The sequence below is a fragment of the Schistocerca gregaria genome, chromosome 5, assembly GCF_023897955.1.
Source record: "Schistocerca gregaria isolate iqSchGreg1 chromosome 5, iqSchGreg1.2, whole genome shotgun sequence".
In the NCBI taxonomy this organism is placed as follows: Eukaryota; Metazoa; Arthropoda; class Insecta; order Orthoptera; family Acrididae; genus Schistocerca; species Schistocerca gregaria.
The window spans coordinates 293,848,852-293,871,187 of NC_064924.1; the positions used below are offsets into that span (position 1 = coordinate 293,848,852).

The following is a 22,336-nucleotide window of genomic DNA, read 5'->3' on the forward strand; positions in this document are numbered from 1 at the left end:
GATACAGTGTTTTCAGTTAAGACAGCTATCTATATGGACGCCTAAGAATTTCACACAATGTATCCTCTGTATCTGCTGGCTCTCAATGTTTCTCTTTTGGGCTTTTGTAACCAGAGTGGAAATGAATGTAACTGGTTTTGGTGAGGTTTATTGAGACAGAGTTTATGCTGAACCAGTTTAGTACATCTGAAAGTAACTAGTTCGCCTTTTATCTCTGTGTCAGTGGATGTTTTATTGTTTATCACAAGACTTATGCCATCTGCAAACATTGTAAAATTGCTTGCTTTGTTTGAGGACAGAGGTAGGAGATTAGGTTATAAGAGAAATAGCAGAGGACTCCCGACAGAATCTGGTAGAACTACATAATCTACTATTCCCCAGTTAGTCAGATTCTAACTCTCATACCTGCATGTTGTTACCATATAACACTATTTTCTGCCCTGTACACAGGATCTGAGCCAGTTGTTTTGTCGGCAGATTCCACAGAGGCATGCTTTCTCTCTGAGTACCTCTGCTGTTGACAATGTGTTCAGAATGCTGATTTTTGAGCACCAGCCACTTTAGATCTGCCATACTGCATCTTCATTATGAAGCTTAACTTAATCTTATCCCAGACATTTTTGGTATGCTGTATCTTTATCTCTCTAGTGATGCCACTGTTTTGACTGAGGGTTTGTTCTGTTTTGTTTTGCGACACTAAATCTTAAATATGTTACAAATGTGTATATAACAAATATAATTCCATGACTTTCTTTAAAATAATGATTTAATTTGTGTGGTGTATAACTGTAGGGGGTACCTTCTCATATTCAGGAGGATGGAGGCTCATTTTCAGACAAATGCCAGGATAATTCCTGCAACAAGGCAAAATCAACGACATGTCCTTTCTTCATTATATACGTGTGTGTGTGTGTGTGTGTGTGTGTGTGTGTGTGTGTGTGTGTGTGTGTGTGTGTTTTAACCTCTCTCTCAAAAACTTATGTTTTTCACTGTATTATGCTGAAAAATCCTGTATTACTGTGCAATGACCCTTGGACAAATAAATTACTAATACTAATCCTGAAATATTTTAATTTTACCAATAGCAGAATTCATTTGAGAAAACTAAAATAACAAGCACACAAAGGCTCAATCCTTCATGAAACAAAATCTGGTTCTGTTGATACATACATAAAAAGTACAAAAACTGTTCATGGCTTCCAGAAATCTTGAATCTGATCAACCTGACCATCCATCAAAACCCTGTTTATCGCTGATGAAGGTTAACTAACACTTTCAAAAATTTGGAATAATTTTTTTCTATTTTTGATGTATCTATTGGCAGTACTGGGATTTCAGTCCTGAAGTACTGGATAGCTATTATATCATCTTTAAATTCTGCATATTGTCATATATTTTCATGCAATTAATTGAAATATCTGCCATTTTCTTAGTATTTTACATTATTTTCTTATTTTTATTTCTTTTTTGTCTTTAGAATTTTGTTTCCTTGCACAAGGACACTAATGACAATGCTGCTGTGTGCCCCGACATTACAAAACATTATTGCCTTCTTGTGAAAATGTCAACACTGACACAAAAATGGAAAGAACATGGCATAAGGAAGTTTCACTTTTGAAAAGACACATTATTTTTCATTACTACTGCATCTGAATTCAGATGCCATCGAACAACACTAACAGTCGTAACATAAATAAAATTTTGTGTCTTAAGTGTTCTGCATCCAAAATACAACCTAAAAAAATTCAGTTCCTGATATTCTTTCCAAGAATGAGTATATTTCAATATCTACTTTCTAGAACACAGCTTGTCTTTCAATGTATTGTGCAGTAGTATCTGTTTGCCAGTATTGCGTGCATGTATATGCCCATTCCAGCAGTCCTGGTGGATACACATTACTCTAGACTTTATGCCAAATACTTTCCTACACTGTAACTAAAGTCCTTTTCCATATTATGTCCCACAACAACTTATGTAAGTGCCATTTGAAACTGGCACAGAATAACTGCTCACAAGTTCAGTTCCCCTTTTTTTAGATGGTTGTTTGTTGGGTCACCACTACTGCTGCAGCTGCGTAATGTCGCTCATTTCAACACAGATGTATGTACTAGAAAGAATTTAAATTCATTTCCCAAGTTTTATCACTGATGGATACGTTATCGAAAGACCATTCATTCACTTCTAGAGACTGTATTTAGAAAGTTATGAAGTAGTTTTGTTTGACAATTATTAAAAATGGAATGTCCTTAATTTATTGCCCCCTGCAACTAAATCCATTCTCATGACCTTGGTGCCACTGGGATGTTTAACTTTTGTTACCCTTTTTCAAACAATTGTATGGTCAGAATGAATCTTTTGTTTTTCCAGTAACTTTGGCAGGCGAGTCCACTGACAAGAAGTACAATTTCATTGCAGGTTTCATCCTCATTCTGAACATCACAGATGTGTTTGTTGCCTATAATGCTAACATATTACTTCAATTTCAAGTACAATAATACTGAACATCACACTGAGTGGATGCAAAGACAGAATTTCAGGTTACAACAACCTTTTTGTAACAAGAACTGTGTGAGGTCATTAGTCTTCAGAAGTAATTTTAATGGAAACTTTTCTGCAAGTGTACACCTGTTTGCATGATCATCTTCCACAGCATCCTTTATGATCAACTATTATTGGTTTTCTATCTTCAGCTTATGGCAATGAAAAGAGCTGTTTTACACCACACACATTTCGCTTAACAAAGCATCTTCTGTGATCAATTTCATTGAATTACATTCATTTTCAAATTCATCTATCTACAGAGCCTTCATAGCGAATATTTTCTAATCTTTCACAGTGAAATTCAGCCAGAAAGAAGAGTAAGTAACGAGTCTATTAAAGCTGAATTATTTCATACACTGCGCAATATGCAAACACTGCCAAAGGTATTATGCCTCAGAAACTGGAAATGAGGGGAATAGAAATGCACTTTGACTCGTGGCACAGGTCAAAATAATCATAAAAGCCTACACTTAGTTGTGAACTGTACATTTAATGGCAACTGGAATGACCCTGCAAGTAATCTTACAATTTTTTTGTTTTCATTAATTTATTAGACCCACAATGTCTCTCTTAGACACTCCTTGGTCCAGTAACACTATGTAACCAGTTTATAATTTTAAGTAATAACTGCACAAAGAATAAAAATGAGATGCTATGGGAAAGAAATGGGGAGGGCCTAAGCAGTAATTTATAATGCTACAAAGAAAGGTGGTACCTTTATAAAAAGCTGCCTTTTCTTTCCTTTGGTACCCATGTTTAACATGACTATTACATTTTGACATAAGATTGTATTATGTGTAGTGTTAGTGTTCTACCTCATACCTGTAGGTACTAGCGTTACTTTTTTTTAAAATAAATATTTATGGTGTTTTCAGTATCGGCGTAACAAATATCTAACAGCTGCAATGCTACAGCCACAAATGACAAGTGTCACACCATTTCAAATTTTCTGTGAGATGTAAAGTTTGTATCTAAAAGATTATGGCTCCAAGCATAATATATCAACATTACTGACATGTTTTCTGCATAATTTTGAAGATTACTTGTGAATGATATGTACAGAATACGTGATTGTCAAGGTTCCAGATATTGATTTTGTTTACGGTGTTGACAACAGCAACAAAAGATGAACATCTTCCAATGATGGTAAAAAATGAAGTGAATGAGTTTGACTGCAATATGATTTTATCCAGAACTGGAAGGTAAGAGATGAGGTACTGGCAGGATTGAAGCTGTGGAGACGAGTTTTGAGTCATGCTTTGATGGCTCAGTCAGTAGAGCACCTGCCTGAGAAAGGCAAAGGTCCTGAGCTTGAGTCTTGATCCGGCACACAGTTTTAATCTGCCAGAAGGTCTCAATATAATTGCAATTGTTCACAAATTTAGCTACTCTATGAGAATTTCAGTTACAAGTGCACATTATACTGTTGGGTATGTGCCAAGCAAGATCGTAAGAGATGGAAAAGAGCCACCGTGGTACAACAACCGAGTTAGAAAGCTGCTGTGGAAGCAAAGGGAACTTCACAGCAAACATAAACATAGCCAAAGCCTTGCAGGCAAACAAAAATTACACGAAGCGAAATGTAGTGTGAGGAGGGCTATGCGAGAGGCGTTCAATGAATTCGAAAGTAAAGTTCTATGTACTGACTTGGCAGAAAATCCTAAGAAATTTTGGTCCTATGTCGAAGTGGTAGGTGGATCAAAACAAAATGTCCAGACTCTCTGTGACCAAAATGGTACTGAAACAGAGGATGACAGACTAAAAGCTGAAATACTAAATGTCTTCTTCCAAAGCTGTTTCACAGAGGAAGACTGCACTGTAGTTCCTTCTCTAGATTGTTGCACATATGACAAAATGGTAGATATCGAAATAGACGACAGAGGGATAGAGAAACAATTAAAATCACTCAAAAGAGGAAAGGCCGCTGGACCTGATGGGATACCAGTTCGATTTTACACAGAGTACGCGAAGGAACTTGCCCCCCTTCTTGCAGCGGTGTACTGTAGGTCTCTAGAAGAGCGAAGAATTCCAAAGGATTGGAAAAGGGCACAGGTCATCCCCGTTTTCAAGAAGGGACGTTGAACAGATGTGCAGAACTATAGACCTATATCTCTAACGTCTATCAGTTGTAGAATTTTGGAACACGTATTATGTTCGAGTATAATGACTTTTCTGGAGATTAGAAATCTACTCTGTAGGAATCAGCATGGGTTTAGAAAGAGATGGTCGTGTGAAACCCAGGCCGCGCTATTCGACCACGAGACTCAGAGGGCCATAGACACGGGTTCACAGGTAGATGGCGCATTTCTTGACTTCCGCAAGGCATTTGACACAGTTCCCCACAGTCGTTTAATGAACAAAGTAAGAGCATCTGGACTATCAGACCAATTGTGTGATTGGATTGAGGAGTTCCTAGATAACAGAAAGCAGCATGTCATTCTCAATGGAGAGAAGTCTTCCGAAGTAAGAGTGATTTCAGGTGGCCCGCAGGGGAGTGTCATAGGACCGTTGCTATTCACAATATACATAAATGACCTGGTGGATGACATCGGAAGTTCACTGAGGCTTTTTGCAGATGATGCTGTGGTGTATCGAGAGTTTGCAACAACGAAAAATTGTACTGAAATGCAGGAGGATCTGCAGCGAATTGACGCATGGTGCAGGGAATGGCAATTGAATCTCAATGTAGACAAGTGTAATGTGCTGCGAATACATAGAAAGATAGATCCCTTATCATTTAGCTACAAAACAGCAGGTCAGCAACTGGAAGCAGTTAATTCCATAAATTATCTGGGAGTACGCATTAGGAGTGATTTAAAATGGAATGATCATATAAAGTTGATCGTCGGTAAAGCAGATGCCAGACTGAGATTCATTGGAAGAATCCTAAGGAAATGCAATCCACAAACATAGGAAATAGATTACAGTACGCTTGTTCGCCCACTGGTTGAATACTGCTCAACAGTGTGGGATCCGTACCAGATAGGGTTGATAGAAGAGATAGAGAAGATCCAATGGAGAGCAGCGCGCTTCGTTACAGGATCATTTAGTAATCGCAAAAGCGTTACGGAGATGATAGATAAACTCCATTGGAAGACTCTGCAGGAGAGACGCTCAGTAGCTCGGTACGGGCTTTTGTTAAAGTTTCGAGAACATACCTTCACCGAAGAGTCAAGCAGTATATTGCTCCCTCCTACGTATATCTCGCGAAGAGACCATAAGGATAAAATCAGAGAGATTAGAGCCCACACAGAGGCATACCGAAAATCATTCTTTGCACGAACAATACGAGACTGGAATAAAAGGGAGAACTGACAAAGGTATTCAGGGTACCCTCCGCCACACACCGTCAGGTGGCTTGCGGAGTATGGATGTAGATGTATGATATGGAAACAACACACAAGCACTAAACTTTAACATCACCTTTATAGGCTTAACTCTTAAACAGCAGTTTATGAGTTAATTTCCCATGCGTGGCCTTTGAGTTTTTCTTCAGCATTAATGAGAAGTTGGCTCGAGCCTCCTTCCCAATTGTTAATGAGCAGTACAGATCTGAGCGCAGTCCTTACCGTATCTCAATAGCTTTTCACTTTCCTCACTGCTAAGTTATTTTCAGATACTTTGTCTGTTGTGGACTCAGTTTGCTACATTGAGCTATGCTTTAATTCTTAAAGTTCTTCAGGGCTTGTGCCTTGGTTGCACTGAGAGAGAGAGATAGTGGGGATATTCACGAAGAGAAACAGTGAGATAGTATGATTGGATATTGAAATAAGTGATAACTCCTCCACAGATTCCGATAGCTACAGTTTCAAGCCATCTATGTCAGTAGGAATATATTTCAGCAAAATTATCCAATAAATTTTTCGAGTCTGAAAGCAAGAGTAACTTTTGGAAAATGTTACCAAAACTGGATCAGAAATTATTGATTGAAAAGCCATCTGTACATTTCTGTAGAGTAGTAACATTGTAAATTTACTGAAAAACTTCAAAGTCAGAAACTACTTTTCACACCAACAAAAGTGCTCACCTCGGCAGTGACAAATCTTGAAGACTGACAGAAGCAGACATTGCACAAAGCACTCCACAAATATTAAGTGTAGTGTGACCCAGGCCACACTGCTAACATCAGTCCAAACACATGTTACTCACTGCAAGTAGATACATTAGGGAATACCAAAGTAATGTTCGGCTCAGCATGTCTGCATGCAGCAGACACAAAAATAAAAAAAAAAGATTTATAATAGGTACCCACAAATTATGAAGTGTACTGTATGAACAAGTCCTCGTGAATACAGTAATTTAGTTCTCTTTGGTATTTACTACTGGCCAATGGCAAAATGAATGTAGGTGCTTATGAAAAGATTGTAAACAGGCTTTTACATTTCCTTTATCATCTTGATAATACTCTTAGTTACAAACAAAAACAATTGTATCATAGTTCAAAGGAAATATGAGAGATATACTGGCCTGACCTGCTCAAAGCCATTAACTGGAGTCCACTGAAAAATCTGCAAGACAATGTAAAATGTTGATGGAATGCAAAATCAATTTGTTCAAAGACTTGGCAAAATTAATACCTGTGTTTCAGGAAACTGATTTTGTCTGCCTTGTATTACACATTAGTGGAAATCATATCCAAGATTAAGCACTGCAGTAATAGCAAAATGCTATATGCTATGAACTATGTAAACCCCAGTCCACAATTTCCCAAACTGTGTTCTGCAGAACACTGGTGTTCGATAGGCAGTGAATAAATGCTCCACAAAAACATGGTGTTTTTTATGTGTTTTCTTACTTTTTAATATTTTATTATAGTTTCTGAGCTATCAGTTAGGAGTTAAAATTGAAGTAATCACTGAACAAAACAAGTTTTTCTCATTTTTAAAAAATGTATTAACCTTCAAAATAAACAAGGTATTCCACCAGAAGAAAAGTTTTGGAACCCCAGCCTAGTGTGACATATGAGAGGAACTAGAGACTCAAATCTTATCAGGTTAAACAAATAAATAAATTATAGCTTTATAACTGGCAGTTCGAAAATGGGGTACGTGGGTATCCAAATACTTTTGGCATCATCATTTGCAATAACTGAGTTCACACCAACATTCATCGGATGCAAGACAACAAATGCTATGGAAATAGTTTGCAAAAGGGTGGTGAAGAGGGGTACATTCATTTGCCCATTTTGCACTGATGCTGTCTATCAACAACGAAACACTAACAGAAGCTTGAGTTTCATCTCTTACAATTTTATGTGGTGAGTGACATCCAGGCAATGACTAAAATTCAATTACATCAGTATGGTTTGTTTATCAATTAAGAAATGAAACAAAGATAATATTTGTAGCCTGTTTGTTCATGAGAATACCTTGTAGCCCCTTGTTACCATAAGAAATTCAGAAACCTTTTATGATGTCTACAGAAACATTTCATTGAATGCCTCCAAGCATGTAGCAATAATTGGTCCAAGGCTGTGTGATACCTCTGGTACAAGGACTATCTTTCAAGTTACTCTCAGTATCAAGTTATCTGTGTGTGTGTGTGTGTGTGTGTGTGTGTGTGTGTGTGTGGTGTGTGTGGTGTGTGTGTGTGTGTGTGTGTGTGTGTGTGTGTGTGTGTGTGTAGCTACATATAAAAAGTAATTCTGTGCACTTAAGTTATGTGTACATTATGCTATGTGGTGTATAAGCCTTACTCACATAACTTGGTTGTGAAGAAACAAGTATAAATGAAGACAGTTTATTTTGTGAACAGTTAAATTTGGTGCCATAACAATAAAAGACTCTCAGACGTAGTCATGTGCCATCAACAATGACATTAAAGAAAGTCAGAATGAAATCCAGGTTTTGGCTGATTAGGAGGTAAGAGACTAAACACCGATGCCATTGGTCCCTTGATCAAGCTGTTGTTCATCAAGAGGTAGCTATGTGCTTCAGGAATATGGCCAGATGAACAAAGTGTGTACGAGTGGTAAAACTCAGGCACTTAAGGCAATACTGATGTCAGAGTAGACAAATGATTTATGCTGAACTGGATTGGATTGCTACATAAGTTAGAGTAGATGAATGGTCTGCCAGGGCTCAGCTATGGTGAGAAAAACCCCACCAGCATCTGATCCCCGTCAACCCCCTTAAAAGCAAAAGACAGTTACAGAGTAAAGAACACCTTCTAGTTGAGATCCAGATCGTTACAAGAGAGACAGATAAATATGTAATGGACGTCTGTTGGACTATTAATAACAAAACCAAGATGACAGAAATAGGTAGCGGTAGGTGTCCTCAGGGCTCTGCATGCAGAGGGGGCAGGCCCTCCCACGGCCGTCACACGTCTGATCTGTCGTAGACAAACTGTTAAGGAGGGGTGGGAGAGGAAGGACGCTTGCTATTCAACTGAGTGCTATCCATAAAACAAGAAGTACTAAAAAAAGGAGGCAAATCACATCTAAAAGCAATTACAACAGAGGAAAGGAAGGATGACAGATGTTACATCCAAGAATAAAAACCGCTGTGACATAGAAACTGGAGAATCATTTCAATCTTCTGTGAGTTGTCCAGCCAAGACAAGAGACAAAAAATTTGAAAGAGCATGCTTACTGTGGGGAGCCAGGAGGAGGTGGCATTCCACAAGAAGCAACTGTCTGCAAAGCCTAACAATCACAATGTGGTGGTGACTTGTTACATAAAATAAGACTACAGGTCAGTCGGGTATGACTGATGTCGAGGCAGAATACGATGATGGTTTCATTCTGGCAGGTACAAGAGGAGGCGGGGGGGGGGGGGGGGGGCATTCAGCAGCAGTCTCCTTGACAGTGCGTAGTTTAATAGAGGGGGCAGATGCCGCTCCATTTCCATGTGAGCAGAGGTCTTATGTGCACCCGTGAATACACATCTGGCATCATCAAAATGAATGAGAGGCAGGTAATTGCTTCTCTAGCCAAAAGGTTGGCCAGTTCATTCCCTGGGATACCCACATGACTTGCACCCAGAGAAAGACAACTGAACAACCAATATGATTAAGTTCAGTGAGGTGGTCATAAATAGCAGAGGCAAAAGGATATCAAGAGTAATATCAGTCAATGGCTCAGAGTCACCTGACTTACTAAATATTAAAATGTGGTCAAGGGAAAACTATTTAATAAAATGGAACTGTGTTAGCAGCTATTAGCTCCACCATAAAAGGGAAAACATGTTCCTGGCAACAAACAGTGTTCCTGACCGGCCAGGGATGTAGAATCATATCTTGTCTTACTGTTTCAGAGCTGTGAGAGTAAAGGATGATAGGACTCTGAAGAACTGAAAGGAACCGTTGCTAAAAGGCCATGGGGACAACCAAGACTTTAGGACCTAGAAACAGATTGATCCCTATTCCTGACCTAGGTATCAACCATGGGGTTGTGGGTGAGAAAATATGGGGAGTACATTCTTAAGAGGAGAGGCAGAGGTCCTGGCAGAGGGCTGCATGGTGCATTTCAACTGATAATCCCACTCGATGGTATATGTGAGGGGGTTTGATGCCATTCATATACAAAAAGAATATGATACGTGGGTTGCTCAGGAAATTGTCACCAGGAAATTGCATAGCAGGCCAAGAGTTGGTACTGTTACAACTGAAGAGGAAATACACCCACTTCAACAAAGAGACTGTCTACAGGACTAGCCTGGAAGGCATCAGTGACCAGTCGAACTTCCCTGTGATGAACTGGACCTAACAACTGCAATGCTGAAGGCAATGTCTATTGCTAAACCTGACAACCATAGTCCAAGCATGACTGCACCAGAGCCCGGTAGATATGGAGAAGAATAGCGTGATCTGCACCTCAAGTGGTGCGGCCAAGGAAGCAGAGGAAATGTGTTTCCGCATGCAGCTAGCCTTCACTTGACAAATATGACAGCTTTTTGTCAAAGATGAGTTTCAAAAACTGGGACTGTGCAGCCAGAGTAGCCTTGACCCGATTCTTCTTCTCCTCCTACTTTGCAACCTTTGGTGGCCGAGATTCATGTGAGGGCCTATGCATGACAGGTGTGGGGACAGATGAAGAGCGGGCAGTGCTGCGTTGCCCAAGTCGCAGCTCCTACAGCCCTCTGATCTATGGGGAGAGGGGTCCCAAGAGGGAGTTGTGTCGTCGGTGTTTGCTGGAGGAGGAAGCTGCTTCTCTGGCTGGGTACAGGAACTGGTTCCCAAAGACGGTGCTGCAGGTACCACAACCATTTTTTTTTTGGCGTTTTTGGGTGCACAGCTACAGCGGTGATTATCGCCCAGACTAAATTATGAATGTACTGCGAGGCACAATGTTAAAACAGCAACTAAAATGGACAACACTATAAAAGGCACATTAACAGCAGAATCAAATGTCCTTAGACACGTTTCTCAAATGAATAAAACGAAGAATGCGAGCAGCTGGTCCTTGGTCATCTGCTAAAATTTCATCCAGAGTACATGGCAGGCCAAGATCAATGCGCACTGTATTAAAATTCAGACAGGGCATTAAACTGTGGCGTACCGTCAGCAATTGCCCACATGGGTAGAATGGCGCCGGCCCAGCCGTCAGCAGATGGCGGTAGCTGAACCGGCAGTGTCCAATCTGTAATCGGGCCAAAACAACCTTCTCCCGCCAAGAAGGGTGTGAAGAGGTCGTCCAAACCGTGGGAAGAGGTTTCAAGGCCCGAAGCTTGTTTTCAGTAAGTGTAGACCAATTGGCATGCCACAGCAATAAAATGCGCTGACAAATGACCCAATTAAAATCAGATGAAGGCACACAAGAAGAAGCTGTCCGAGGCTGGAGGACCGTGCAGCCTTGGCCGCGGCCTCTGCAGCTTCATTCCCAGGGATACCGACATGGCCAGGGACCCACATAAAGGTAAACGGAGAACTGTCGACCGCCAGCAGCTGAAGGGAGCGTTGGATCCGGTGCACGAAAGGGTGAACCGGATACGGATCAGTGAGGCTCTGGATGGCGCTCAGGGAATCAGAGCAGATGACATAAGCAGAATGTCGGTGGCGGCGGATGTAAAGAACAGCCTGATAGAGGGCAAATAGCTCAGCTGTGAAGACCGAACAATGGCCATGGAGCCGGTATTTGAAACTGTGTGCCCTGACAATAAATGAACACCCAACACCGTCATTGGTCTTAGAGCCACCTGTATAACTGAAGATCGTATTAATGAACTTCAAATGAAGTTTGACAAACCGCGAGTGGTATACTGAAGCTGGGGTAACCTCCTTTGGGAGTGAGCTGAGGTCAAGGTGAACGTGAACCTGAGCTTGGAGCCAAGATGGCGTTTGGCTCTTGCCTACTCTAAAGGTTGCAGGGAGTGGAAAATCAAGTTGCTGAAGGAGGCAACGAAAGTGAACTCCAGGGGATATCAGGGCAGATACATACAACCCGTATAGATGGTCTAGAGTGTCGTCAAAAAAGGAACAATAAGACGGGTGGTTGGGCATTGATAATAACCAACAAGCATACCAAAAAACCAGTATACTGCTCCGGTAGGTGAGTGGCAATTCACTGGCTTCATCATGAAGACTCTCGACGGGACTAGTATAGAACACTCCGATCACAAGACATAACACCCCGATGTTGAATAGAGTTGAGGCGGCGTAAGATGGACGGCCATGCAGAGGAGTATACAAAGCTCCCATAATCCAGCTTCGAGTGGACGATCGACCGATATAGGTGAAGTAGGATGGTTTGATCTGCTCCCCACGACGTACCGCTGAGGACACAGAGGGCATTTAGGGAACGGGTACAACGGGCAGCCAAATATGACACATGTGGAGACCAGCTAAGTTTCCTGTGAAATGTATGACCTACAAATTTTTTTGTCTCCACGAATGGGAGAGCAACAGGACCGAGATGTAAGGATGGTGGGAGAAACTCTTTGTAGCGCCAGAAGTTAATATAGACCGTCTTCTCGGCAGACAAACGGAAGCCATTGGCAGCACTCCAGGAAACGTGTACGCTGCACGCTGCAGTAGATGGTAAAATCGTCCACGGAAAGGGAGCCTGATACATCAGCTGGGAGGCAATCCATTATTGGATTGACCGCTATGGCGAAGAGAGCGACGCTCAAAACTGAGCCCTGTGGCACCCCATTCTCCTAGCGAAAGGCGTCGGATAGGACAGAACCCACACGTACCCTGAACTTTCGATCCATTAAAAATGCATGGAAAAAAAGAGAGAGGGGACCGCGAAGGCCCCATGTATGCATGGTGAGGAGAATGCCCACCCTCCAACAGGTGTCGTAAGCCTTTTCCAAATCAAAGAACACAGCCAATGTCTGGCGCTTCCGCAAGAAGTTATTCACAATGAAGGTCGACAAGGTAACCAGATGGTCAAAAGCAGAGCGGCGCCTATGACATCCACATTGTACACTGGTAAGTAGGTGTCGAGATTTGAGCAGCCAAACCAAACGAGAGTTAACCATCACCTTACAGACACAGCTGGTAAGGGAAATAGGTCAATAACTGGAAGGCAAGTGCTTGTCCTTCCCCGACTTAGGAATCGGGACAACAATAGATTCGCGCCAGCATGTGGGACCATGACCCTCAATCCAGATGCAACTATAAGTACGAAGAAGAAAACCTTTACCCGCAGGAGAAAGGTTCTTCAGCATCTGAATATGAATAGAATCAGGCCCTGGAGCGGAGGACCGTGACCGGGCAAGTGCACTTTCGAGTTCCCACATGGTGAAAGAGGCATTATAACTTTCATGATTTGAGGAGTGGAAGTTAGGTGGCCTTACCTGTTTTCAGAGGAAGAAAGCAGGGTGGTAATGAACGGAGCTTGAAACCTCTGCGAAAAATCGGCCGAAAGCATTGGAGACATCCTCAGGGGCCACAAGGACGCCATTCGCGACCGACAAGCCAGAAACCGGTGAGTGGACCTTAGTGCCAGATAGCCGGCGCAGGCTACCCCAGACAACAGAAGAAGGAGTAAAACCGCTGAAGGAGCTTGTGAAAGCAGCCCAGCTGGCTTCCTTGCTTTCTGTAATAACACGACGACACTGCGCACGTAATCGTTTATAATTAATACAATTTGCCATCGTAGCATGGCGTTTAAAGGTGCATAAAGCACGTCGATGAGCACGTATACTGTCTCTACATGCCGCGGTCCACCAGGGGACCGGTACACGATATGGAGAAGAAGTAGTATGAGGGATGGAATATTCAGCTGCAGTGAGAATGACTTCGATGAGGTGTGCGACCTGACTATCGCAGCTTGCGAGATCTAGAAACTACAAGGAACTTTGGGGCAGGCGGTAGTACTTTTGTCACTGGTGGCTGGTCAAGTTTCTGTTTTTGGGCACAAGTCAAGAGAGAAGAAGAAGAAGAAGAAGAAGAAGGAGAAGAAGAAGAAGAAGAAGAAGAGAAATCCATTGAAGATGAATCCCCCATGATTGCCAGGGTCTCCGATGGCACACTCCTTCCTTGTGGGGACCCACTCAGAGTGCGCTCCCGCCTTAGGTGAATGTTTACACCTCAGGTCACACCTCCCGAGAAACGGATGGAGGGGACCAATCGGCATGGTCGGAAGGTGTCAGCTCGGGCAATCACCCCTCCCCGGGCCTGGCCTTTACCAGGGGTTTTGCACGGGCCCTACTTGTCTAACCAGGGCGGGCAATTACGCTTTACCCCGTCACCGGCTATGCGTGGGTCGACCTTCAGGCATGCACAGGGAGGAAAGAAGAATAGGAAAAAAAAGAGGGAGAGAGGCAGAGAAAGGACAGACTTTCTCAAACGTCGAGGCGGAGACCATAGGGTGGACAAGAAAGCAAGGTAAAAAGTAAGGAAGACAGTGAGAGAGGGAAAAGGACAAAGAAAGAAAACAAACAAAGGATGGAAGAAACCAGAATAAGCGAAAAACCAAAATGACCACAAATGTAAGTCGTTGAACCATCCGTCTTCGGACACAGGCTCAAACTACCCCCTTGAGGGGGAGGGGCTCCTTTTAGTCGCCTCTTACGACAGGCAGGAAAACCTTGGGCCTATTCTTAACTCAGACCCGCAGGGGAACCACAGCGTACAGTATGCAGTAGTTGTTCATCTGTTTGCTTTGAAGTCAAAAGTGATGTTCAGTTCAGCCTAGTTAGCCACTCAGTACAGCACCAGCTATCACTTGTAACACATCTGCAGGGGAGCAAGATACATATTTAGCTTACCTTGTGTTTTCTTCGTAGTATGCATTGCTTAAATTTTGTGCGCGTTTTGTAAGTGTAAATTCAAGCAGTCTGCAGCTCAGTGTCACTACTTCTGAACAGTCAGCTACACAGGAAGGTATCAGCATCCATTAGTGACATGTCAGGAGGGTAACCAGTTGCATATCTATGTATATGTTGGCTATTATAGTTTACTTTTTCAGTTAGTCTTGCTACATGTGCACGTTGTGTGTGAATGCAGGAGAAATTGGCTGCAGTTCACGAACATTAACTACATTCATGTGGTTTTGGCTATGATTAGCCTGCTTCAGGGGAGTAGTGGTGGCAGAGAATCTTGTGAGTTGTTTGGGACACCTCAGAGGTCGCTTGTTTTGGCCATGGGTTCTGCTGCCAAGGGGCCTCCTAGTGTGCCTGATGTGGTGGATCTGCCTTTGCAGCAGGGCGAGTGGGGGGGGGGGGGGGTGTGAGCTTCAATGTTAGGTGCATTATGGAGCCCCTTAGGAAGATCCAGTGCTGGAAAGAAAGTTAAAGTCCTGGAGGGCCTAACCCATCATGTGTGGGCAGCCTTGCCTGCAACTATCGAGCACGCAGGGTGGAGCTGTCTGCAAATCGTGGCTCATGTTGGCACCGATGATACCTGTCATATCTCTGAATCCTTACTCAGTTTTACAAAAAGCAATCTAAGGCACTGGCCCCTTACTTAGCCTGGGTTTATTGCGAAACTCTTGCCCAACCCAAAGTCCCAAGTGACCGGAAAAAAGTGATGGTGACTTCTATATACAACATGGGTAAAAGAATGGACCCGCAAAAATTTCAGACCAACAACCTTAACAGTGCTTTTCTGCAGAATTCTGGAACATATTCTGAGTCCCAATATAATAAATTTCAAGGAGACTGAAAAGCTTATGTCCCTCAAACAGCACAGTTTAGAAAACAATGCTGATGTGAAACTAAGCTTGCCCTTTTCTCACATGGTCACTGTGAACTATGGATGAAGGGCAACAGGCAGATTCCATATTTCTAGATTTCCAAAATTATTTTACACGGTACCTCAAATGCAGACTGTTAATGAAGGCACGAGGATATGAAATAGGCTCCCTGATATGTGAGTGGCTCAAAGACTTATTAAGTAGTAGAACCCAGTACGTTGTCCTTGATGGCAAGTGTGAATCAGAGACTAGAGTATTGTCAGGAGTGCCCCAAGAAAGTGTCATAGGACTGTGTTTAATTTCTACATGTTGCTGCTGTTGTGGTGTTCAGTCCTGAGACTGGTTTGATGCAGCTCTCCATGCTGCTCTATCCTGTGTAAGCTGCTTCATCTTCCAGTAGACAGCAGCCCACATCCTTCTGAATCTGCTGACTGTATTTATCTCTTGGTATCCCTCTACGATTTTTACCCTCCACGCTGCCCTCCTGTAGTAAATTGGTGATCCCTTGATGCCTCAGAACATGTCTTACCAACCGATCCCTTCCTCAAGTCAAGTTGTGCCACAAATTCCTCTTCTTCCCAATTCTATTCAATACCTCCTCATTAGTGATGTGATCTACCCATCTAATCTTTAGCATTCTTCTGTAGCATCACATTTTGAAAGCTTCTATTCTCTTCTTGTCTAAACTATTTATCGTCCATGTTTCACTTCCATACGTGGCTACACTCCATACAAATACTTTCAGAAACGACTTCCTGACACTTAAATCTATACTCGATGTTAACAAATTTCTCTGCTTCAGAAACGATTTCCTTGCCATGTCCAGTCTACATTTTTTATCCTCTCTATTTTAACCATCATCAGTTATTTTGCTCCCCAAATAGCAAAACTCCTTTACTACTTTAAGTGTCTCATTTCCTAATCTAATTCCCTCAGCATCATCCGACTTAATTCGACTACATTCAATTATCCTCGTTTTGCTTTTGTTGATGCTCATCTTACATCCTCCTTTCAAGACACTGTCCATTCCATTGAACTGCTCTTCCAAGTCCTTTGCTATCTCTGACAGAATTACAATGTCATCGGCGAACCTCAAAGTTTTTATTTCTTCTCCCTGGATTTTAATACCTACTCCAAATTTTTCTTTTGTTTCCTTTACTGCTTGCTCAATATACAGATTGAATAACATCGGGGCGAGACTACAACCCTGTCTCACTCCTTTCCCAACCACTACTTCCCTTACATGCACCTAGACTCTTAAAACTGCCATCTGGTTTCTGTACAAATTGTAAATAGCCTTTCGCTTCCTGTATTTTACCCCTGCCACCTTCAGAATTTGAAAGAGAGTATTCCAGTCAACATTGTCAAAAGCTTTCTCAAAGTCTACAAATGCCAGAAACTTAGGTTTGCCTCTCCTTAATCTTTCTTCTAAGGTAAGTTATATGGTCAGTATTGCCTCACTTGTTCCAACATTTCTACGGAATCCAAACTGATCTTCCCCGAGGTCGGCTTCTTTCAGTTTTTCCATTTGTCTGTAAAAATTCGCATTAGTATTTTGCAGCTGTGACTTATTGAACCGATAGTTCGGTAATTTTCACATCCACATAAATGAATTAGCAGACAGAGTGGGCAGCAATCCGGTTGTTTACTAATGATGCTGTGGTGTATGGGAAGGTGTTGGAGTGACTGGGTAGGATGATGTAAGTTGCTAGACAAAATTTTTAGTTGATGTGATGAATGGCAGCTGACTCTAAATGTAGAAAAATGTAAGTTGGTATGAATGAGTAGGAAAAACTAATGCATAATATTTGGATACAGAATTAGTAGTGTCCTGTTTGACATAGTCTTGTTTAAATATCTGGGCGTAACATTGCAAAGCAGAAATGGAACAAGCATGTGAGGATTGTCATACTGTGATTCACCTGTAAAGGAAACCATGTATACGACACTAATGGAGGCATATGCACAGTTGTTTTCCCTCGCTCTATCTGTGAGTGAAATAGGAAAGGAAACAATTAATAGCGGTATCGGGTACCTACCATCACGCACCACATGGTGGCTTGCAGAATATGTATGTACATGCAGAGAAGGGTGGAGGGTAGTACAGTTTAGAGAAAATTGATGTAGATAGGGTGATGGGTGTCACTTTCGCATAATAGGTCATCATGCCAACATGATGTAGGAATTACCATTCGCCTTAGTACATGGCATGCAGCAATAGATTTATATTCTTGTATCTTCCTGTCTTTCCTAAAGAATGGGCAAACATGCAGGATGGTGTTCTCTACAACTGACACACAAAGGCAGATATTTACAAGAACTACCTCCTTGGAGTGACCATCTGCTGTTTCCACACTTTGAATCTGCTGTGCAGCAGGATGACATATGACTAACGTGTATGCTTCGGAAGCACCTCATGGCTGGTGGGACATAAGGTTTCAGGTCACACCTGTACCCTATGACTAACTTTTCCTGGGAGGAGATTTTCTTCAAAAGTTAAAATGACAATGACTGTATCTGTAAGATTATTCTTGGGACCTTTTTCGTATATGCCAGACGAAACGTATGCCTTACCATTCAAAATTTGCCCATAGTTCCTCATCTGTCTGGAGTGTAACGTATTAATGTAAAATGATTCCTTGGACTTATTCAAAGTTTTATGTGCGGTAATGGTTACTGTTATGTCACCTAATCATTTACACGCATGAGTTGGTGTAGATTGTGCAACATAGGCGGCTTTAATCAGTAGTAACCCAATGCGCATTTTTTCCCCCAATGACTCAACTTTATCTTAAATGTGTTCACAAAAATTAATGCTTTTGTCACAGTAAAAGTATCTTCCAACTATTTGAGTGCATACCAGGTACTGGATAAATCGTTTCCTTCAAATCATTTGATTTGTCCCACTTTCCATGGAGTAGCCAAAGTAGGGGAAAGAGTATAATTATAAATGTCCGAACTCAATCTTCTAGACCTGTCTGATGAGATAGCCAGATCAGAATGGTCTTTTTATTCGTTGAATTTGATATGTCTGACGTGCAAAAGTTTGCTCTGATTTCACCCACTCTGATCGAGGGCTCTCCCCATTGGCACCACCTCTCCACCGCAAAGGTCATCTGGAACAACGGCCATAGCTGGGAGGCTTGATGCTCCAGGAAGATGGGCATCTATTCCCTGGCGTGTATGGTGAGCTAGCAGCTCAGGCATCAGCAGTGAGATCAGTGTTGTCATGTGGCTCTACAAAAAGGGTTTTTCCAATAACTGTCCAATTTGCACAGCATCCAGTATCATTAGATGACAAGCTAACATCCTGCCATCAACGTGATAGCTGAAAGATGTCTTTGGACTCTTAATGCAGCTCTAAAGTGCTTAAGTGAGACATGGACAAAGGCCCATCCCTGGGTCCTTTTGGGCCTTCACCCATTATACACACCGGACAGCAGAGCATCGTTGGCAGAGATGGTCACCTGCCTGCTTTGCACCATGGTGAACACCTGTTTTTCATCCACAAAGCTTTGGGTGCATAAGCGTATATCACGCTCTGCACAGTTTTCATCAAAATGCATCTCCAACCAGTATACAATGATCTGTTTCCGATGCTGTGATGAGGAGGCCACTCAACCAATCTACTGCAAAATCACAAGTCTCTAAGGAACATACCAAGCCAGTGTGGGTCCTAGCTTCAGTCCCCAAGACATCAAGCTGACACAGGAAGTCCCCATCAGCCAATAGCAATATTGTTGCTACATCCAGCAGCTGCACTGTCATCAAGATCGGCAGCATGCACAAAAGTCATCCAGAAAATGCACATTCTAGGTACCCCCACACTATTAGGGTAGAGGTAAGGGTGAAATGTGTGAGAACAATCAAACCAGTAACCAAATGTAAAGTGTGTTACCTATAGTGTAAAGAGTATTTTTAAAGTTACTCTCAATGCAGCATTATTGGTGTTTATTTATGGATGTGTACTTGTGTTGCTATAAACAGAAAATAATTCACCATGCTTAAATTATCTGTACTACATTATTTTTGTGGTAACCCATTTGAATGGATTATTTCAAATTGTCGCAATTTATTATTTTAGAACTAAATAAATGAGGAAACAAATTAAAAAAAAAAAAACCTCAGATCCAGCAGCAAATCAATCCTGATGCTTACGTAAACATAGAGTGTCCTACCTAGTATGAGGAAATTCTAATGGCAATAGAGCTGATAATTACTACTCTGAAAGTATTTTCTGTGTGTCTATATTAAAGATTTGAATACAATAATTACCCTAACAGGAAACTTTCTAAAACAACGAAGTCCGTTCCTGATGAGTAAGCAAATAGATAACATAGGATGTAGACAAACAGAGTGAAAATTACCAGGTACTGGGCGAAGTGGTATTCTGCTTTGTTATTTATATGTGCACATTAAATGCCAGGTTGGGCATGACGAGGCCAATATGAAACAAATGACAAAATAAAAAATGGAAGATCTGCACAACCAAATGTGAATGTAACAAAATAAAAACAGACAAAAAGTTATAGACAGAATTGCTAAATCAAATGATATTGATTACCACATGAAGAAACAGCAACTAACAAAAATTATGATACGCTACTGGCATTAACATATGCCTATGAAACTGTAGAATGAATTTGGACTCTGATATCAGATTGTATGCTAACTGAGAGGGGTTTCATCACATTATTTGATAAATAAAAACATAATACACCACCACTGACAGGGTAAAATATAATAAGGATGCATCTTATAAAGTGAAGATAGTAAAAGCATCTGTAATGTTTAGTATGCAGTAATTTCAGTTTAAAAGTTACTAATGAGAGAAAGGTAATGGCCTATTTTCTTGGTACTGTGTTTTTAAACACAATGCAAATGCAATTAGAAAAAAAAATCTAAAAGTGATATACAACCAGAGGTCTTTATGGAATCCACACCCCTGGAAGTGTTATAAGCACACATGGAACAGCAAAGCACAAACAACACCATGGGAAAGTAAAATTGAGAAAAGATGCGGACATCTGGTAAGTCTTATTAGCATTAATAGCAGTGTTCCATCAGAAATTGACAACTGCAATAAACGTCCCTACCCCATTTCTGTGAGGCAGATACAGAGCTCAAATTTTCTGTATGCACTGTAATATACATTTGAAACCGTATACTTGACATCTCTACCCAGATAGTACCCATAATTTTTGCTTGTAGGATATATTGAATAGCAACTAACAAATTGGGTGTCTGAGCAATAATTGTAGGCTATGTCAAGAAGCAACTGTCAGCCCGAGTGTCTGGACTGTAATTATGAGTCTGCAACCACCCAGAAAGAATTATCGCTTCCTGCAGTGAAATAGTGTTTCATTAGTCTTGAAACTAGCAGTTAAAATTGAATTCGAATAACGGTGTCAATTGCTGGCGACACTGTGCCGTAAGTGAACTGGGTTGCATCAATACGAATAGTGTATTAGGGACGCACTTAATTTCATTATTCTGGACTGGACAATTTGATTCCATACTACCTACATCCCTCGCCCACAGGAACACCACAGGAGACGTACAAACACAACACACTTCCTCATAAACACTAATCACGTTTCGAGCGTATATTTTACACAAATCACATACGTTCATTGCAACGACACACTAAATTCAGAAACTGATGCCCTTAATTACCAGTAGTGAAATTTCAAAACAGGTCCGGTCAGTCTGTCAATTTTTGTTACTGGTATTTGTTTCTCTATGCTTGCATTGGTCGACGAAAATAGATCTTTAACTGACACGTAAGCAAAAATTGTAAACAGACAAAATACGGCACACGCACCCCACTGTGCCATAACGCTAAATCCCTACCATGTGACACATTCATAATAACCAGAGCTACTACAGAGTGAAGCTGTACACAAACCAAGGATGTTATAGCAAACGAGATAACACACCAGCAGTGATCTCTAAAGAGATATCACACCAGGGACGATTCCTTAACGAATGTAATAATGTTGAAATACTGTTCACTAAAAATCACATCTGTTGTAGCTCATACAATATAAAAATCTATACGGCAGGTCAACTTGCTGTTTAGATAATACCAATTGTTATCAAGCACTAAATATAATGGCACATAAACAAAATGTTCGCATCTATCACATTTATATATCAGTGCAACTGAACTATAAGCATGCGACAACTATCTGGCAATCACCTTCCCTACATCTATTATTATTCTATAACACCCTGACAAGCTTTACATCAAATATTGGTCGTTTGCAACTTAGACCACAGATGTGAATGATTTTCTCTTTACAATTTCCTAAACGTTTATGTTTCAACAACATTTTTATATAGCTCTGTCAGCAAATAGAATAGAATAATTTCCCTCCCTTTCTGTCCTAGTCGCAAGTGGTATGGCCGCAAATGGCTTTACACCCACTGTCCTTGTGGCACACATTTCTTGAGCATTTATATGACTTTCTCGTGTAGACTAAACAAATCTGTAACGAGCTCCCAGCTCACTATTCATTTTCTTCTTCAATTACTCGAAGTAGATACGGGGTTCGGACTGACGATGATTAGTCAAGAGTTAGTGTGCAACAGGGCTTAGTAAGCAATCTTCTTCGTGAGCGACTTGCACAGCGCTTTTCCAGTAGCCTTCTATGAGATGGCTGTCATTTCACCGTGTGGTCCTTATTCCTTAAATAACTCTAAACAGTT

At 41.4% G+C, this 22,336-nt stretch overlaps 1 protein-coding gene across 1 annotated transcript in view; it reads right to left on the reverse strand.

Moving 5' to 3' along the window:
• LOC126273107 (thioredoxin reductase-like selenoprotein T homolog CG3887) overlaps window positions 1–21,534 on the reverse strand; it is a 34,898-nt gene extending 13,364 nt beyond the window's left edge. Inside the window, exon 1 of the mRNA XM_049976551.1 lies at window positions 21,302–21,534. Within this exon, the coding sequence (XP_049832508.1) occupies window positions 21,302–21,462 (161 nt within the window). The 5' untranslated portion in view covers window positions 21,463–21,534. The remainder of the gene's footprint in view (window positions 1–21,301) is intronic.
• Window positions 21,535–22,336: the final 802 nt, after the last annotated feature.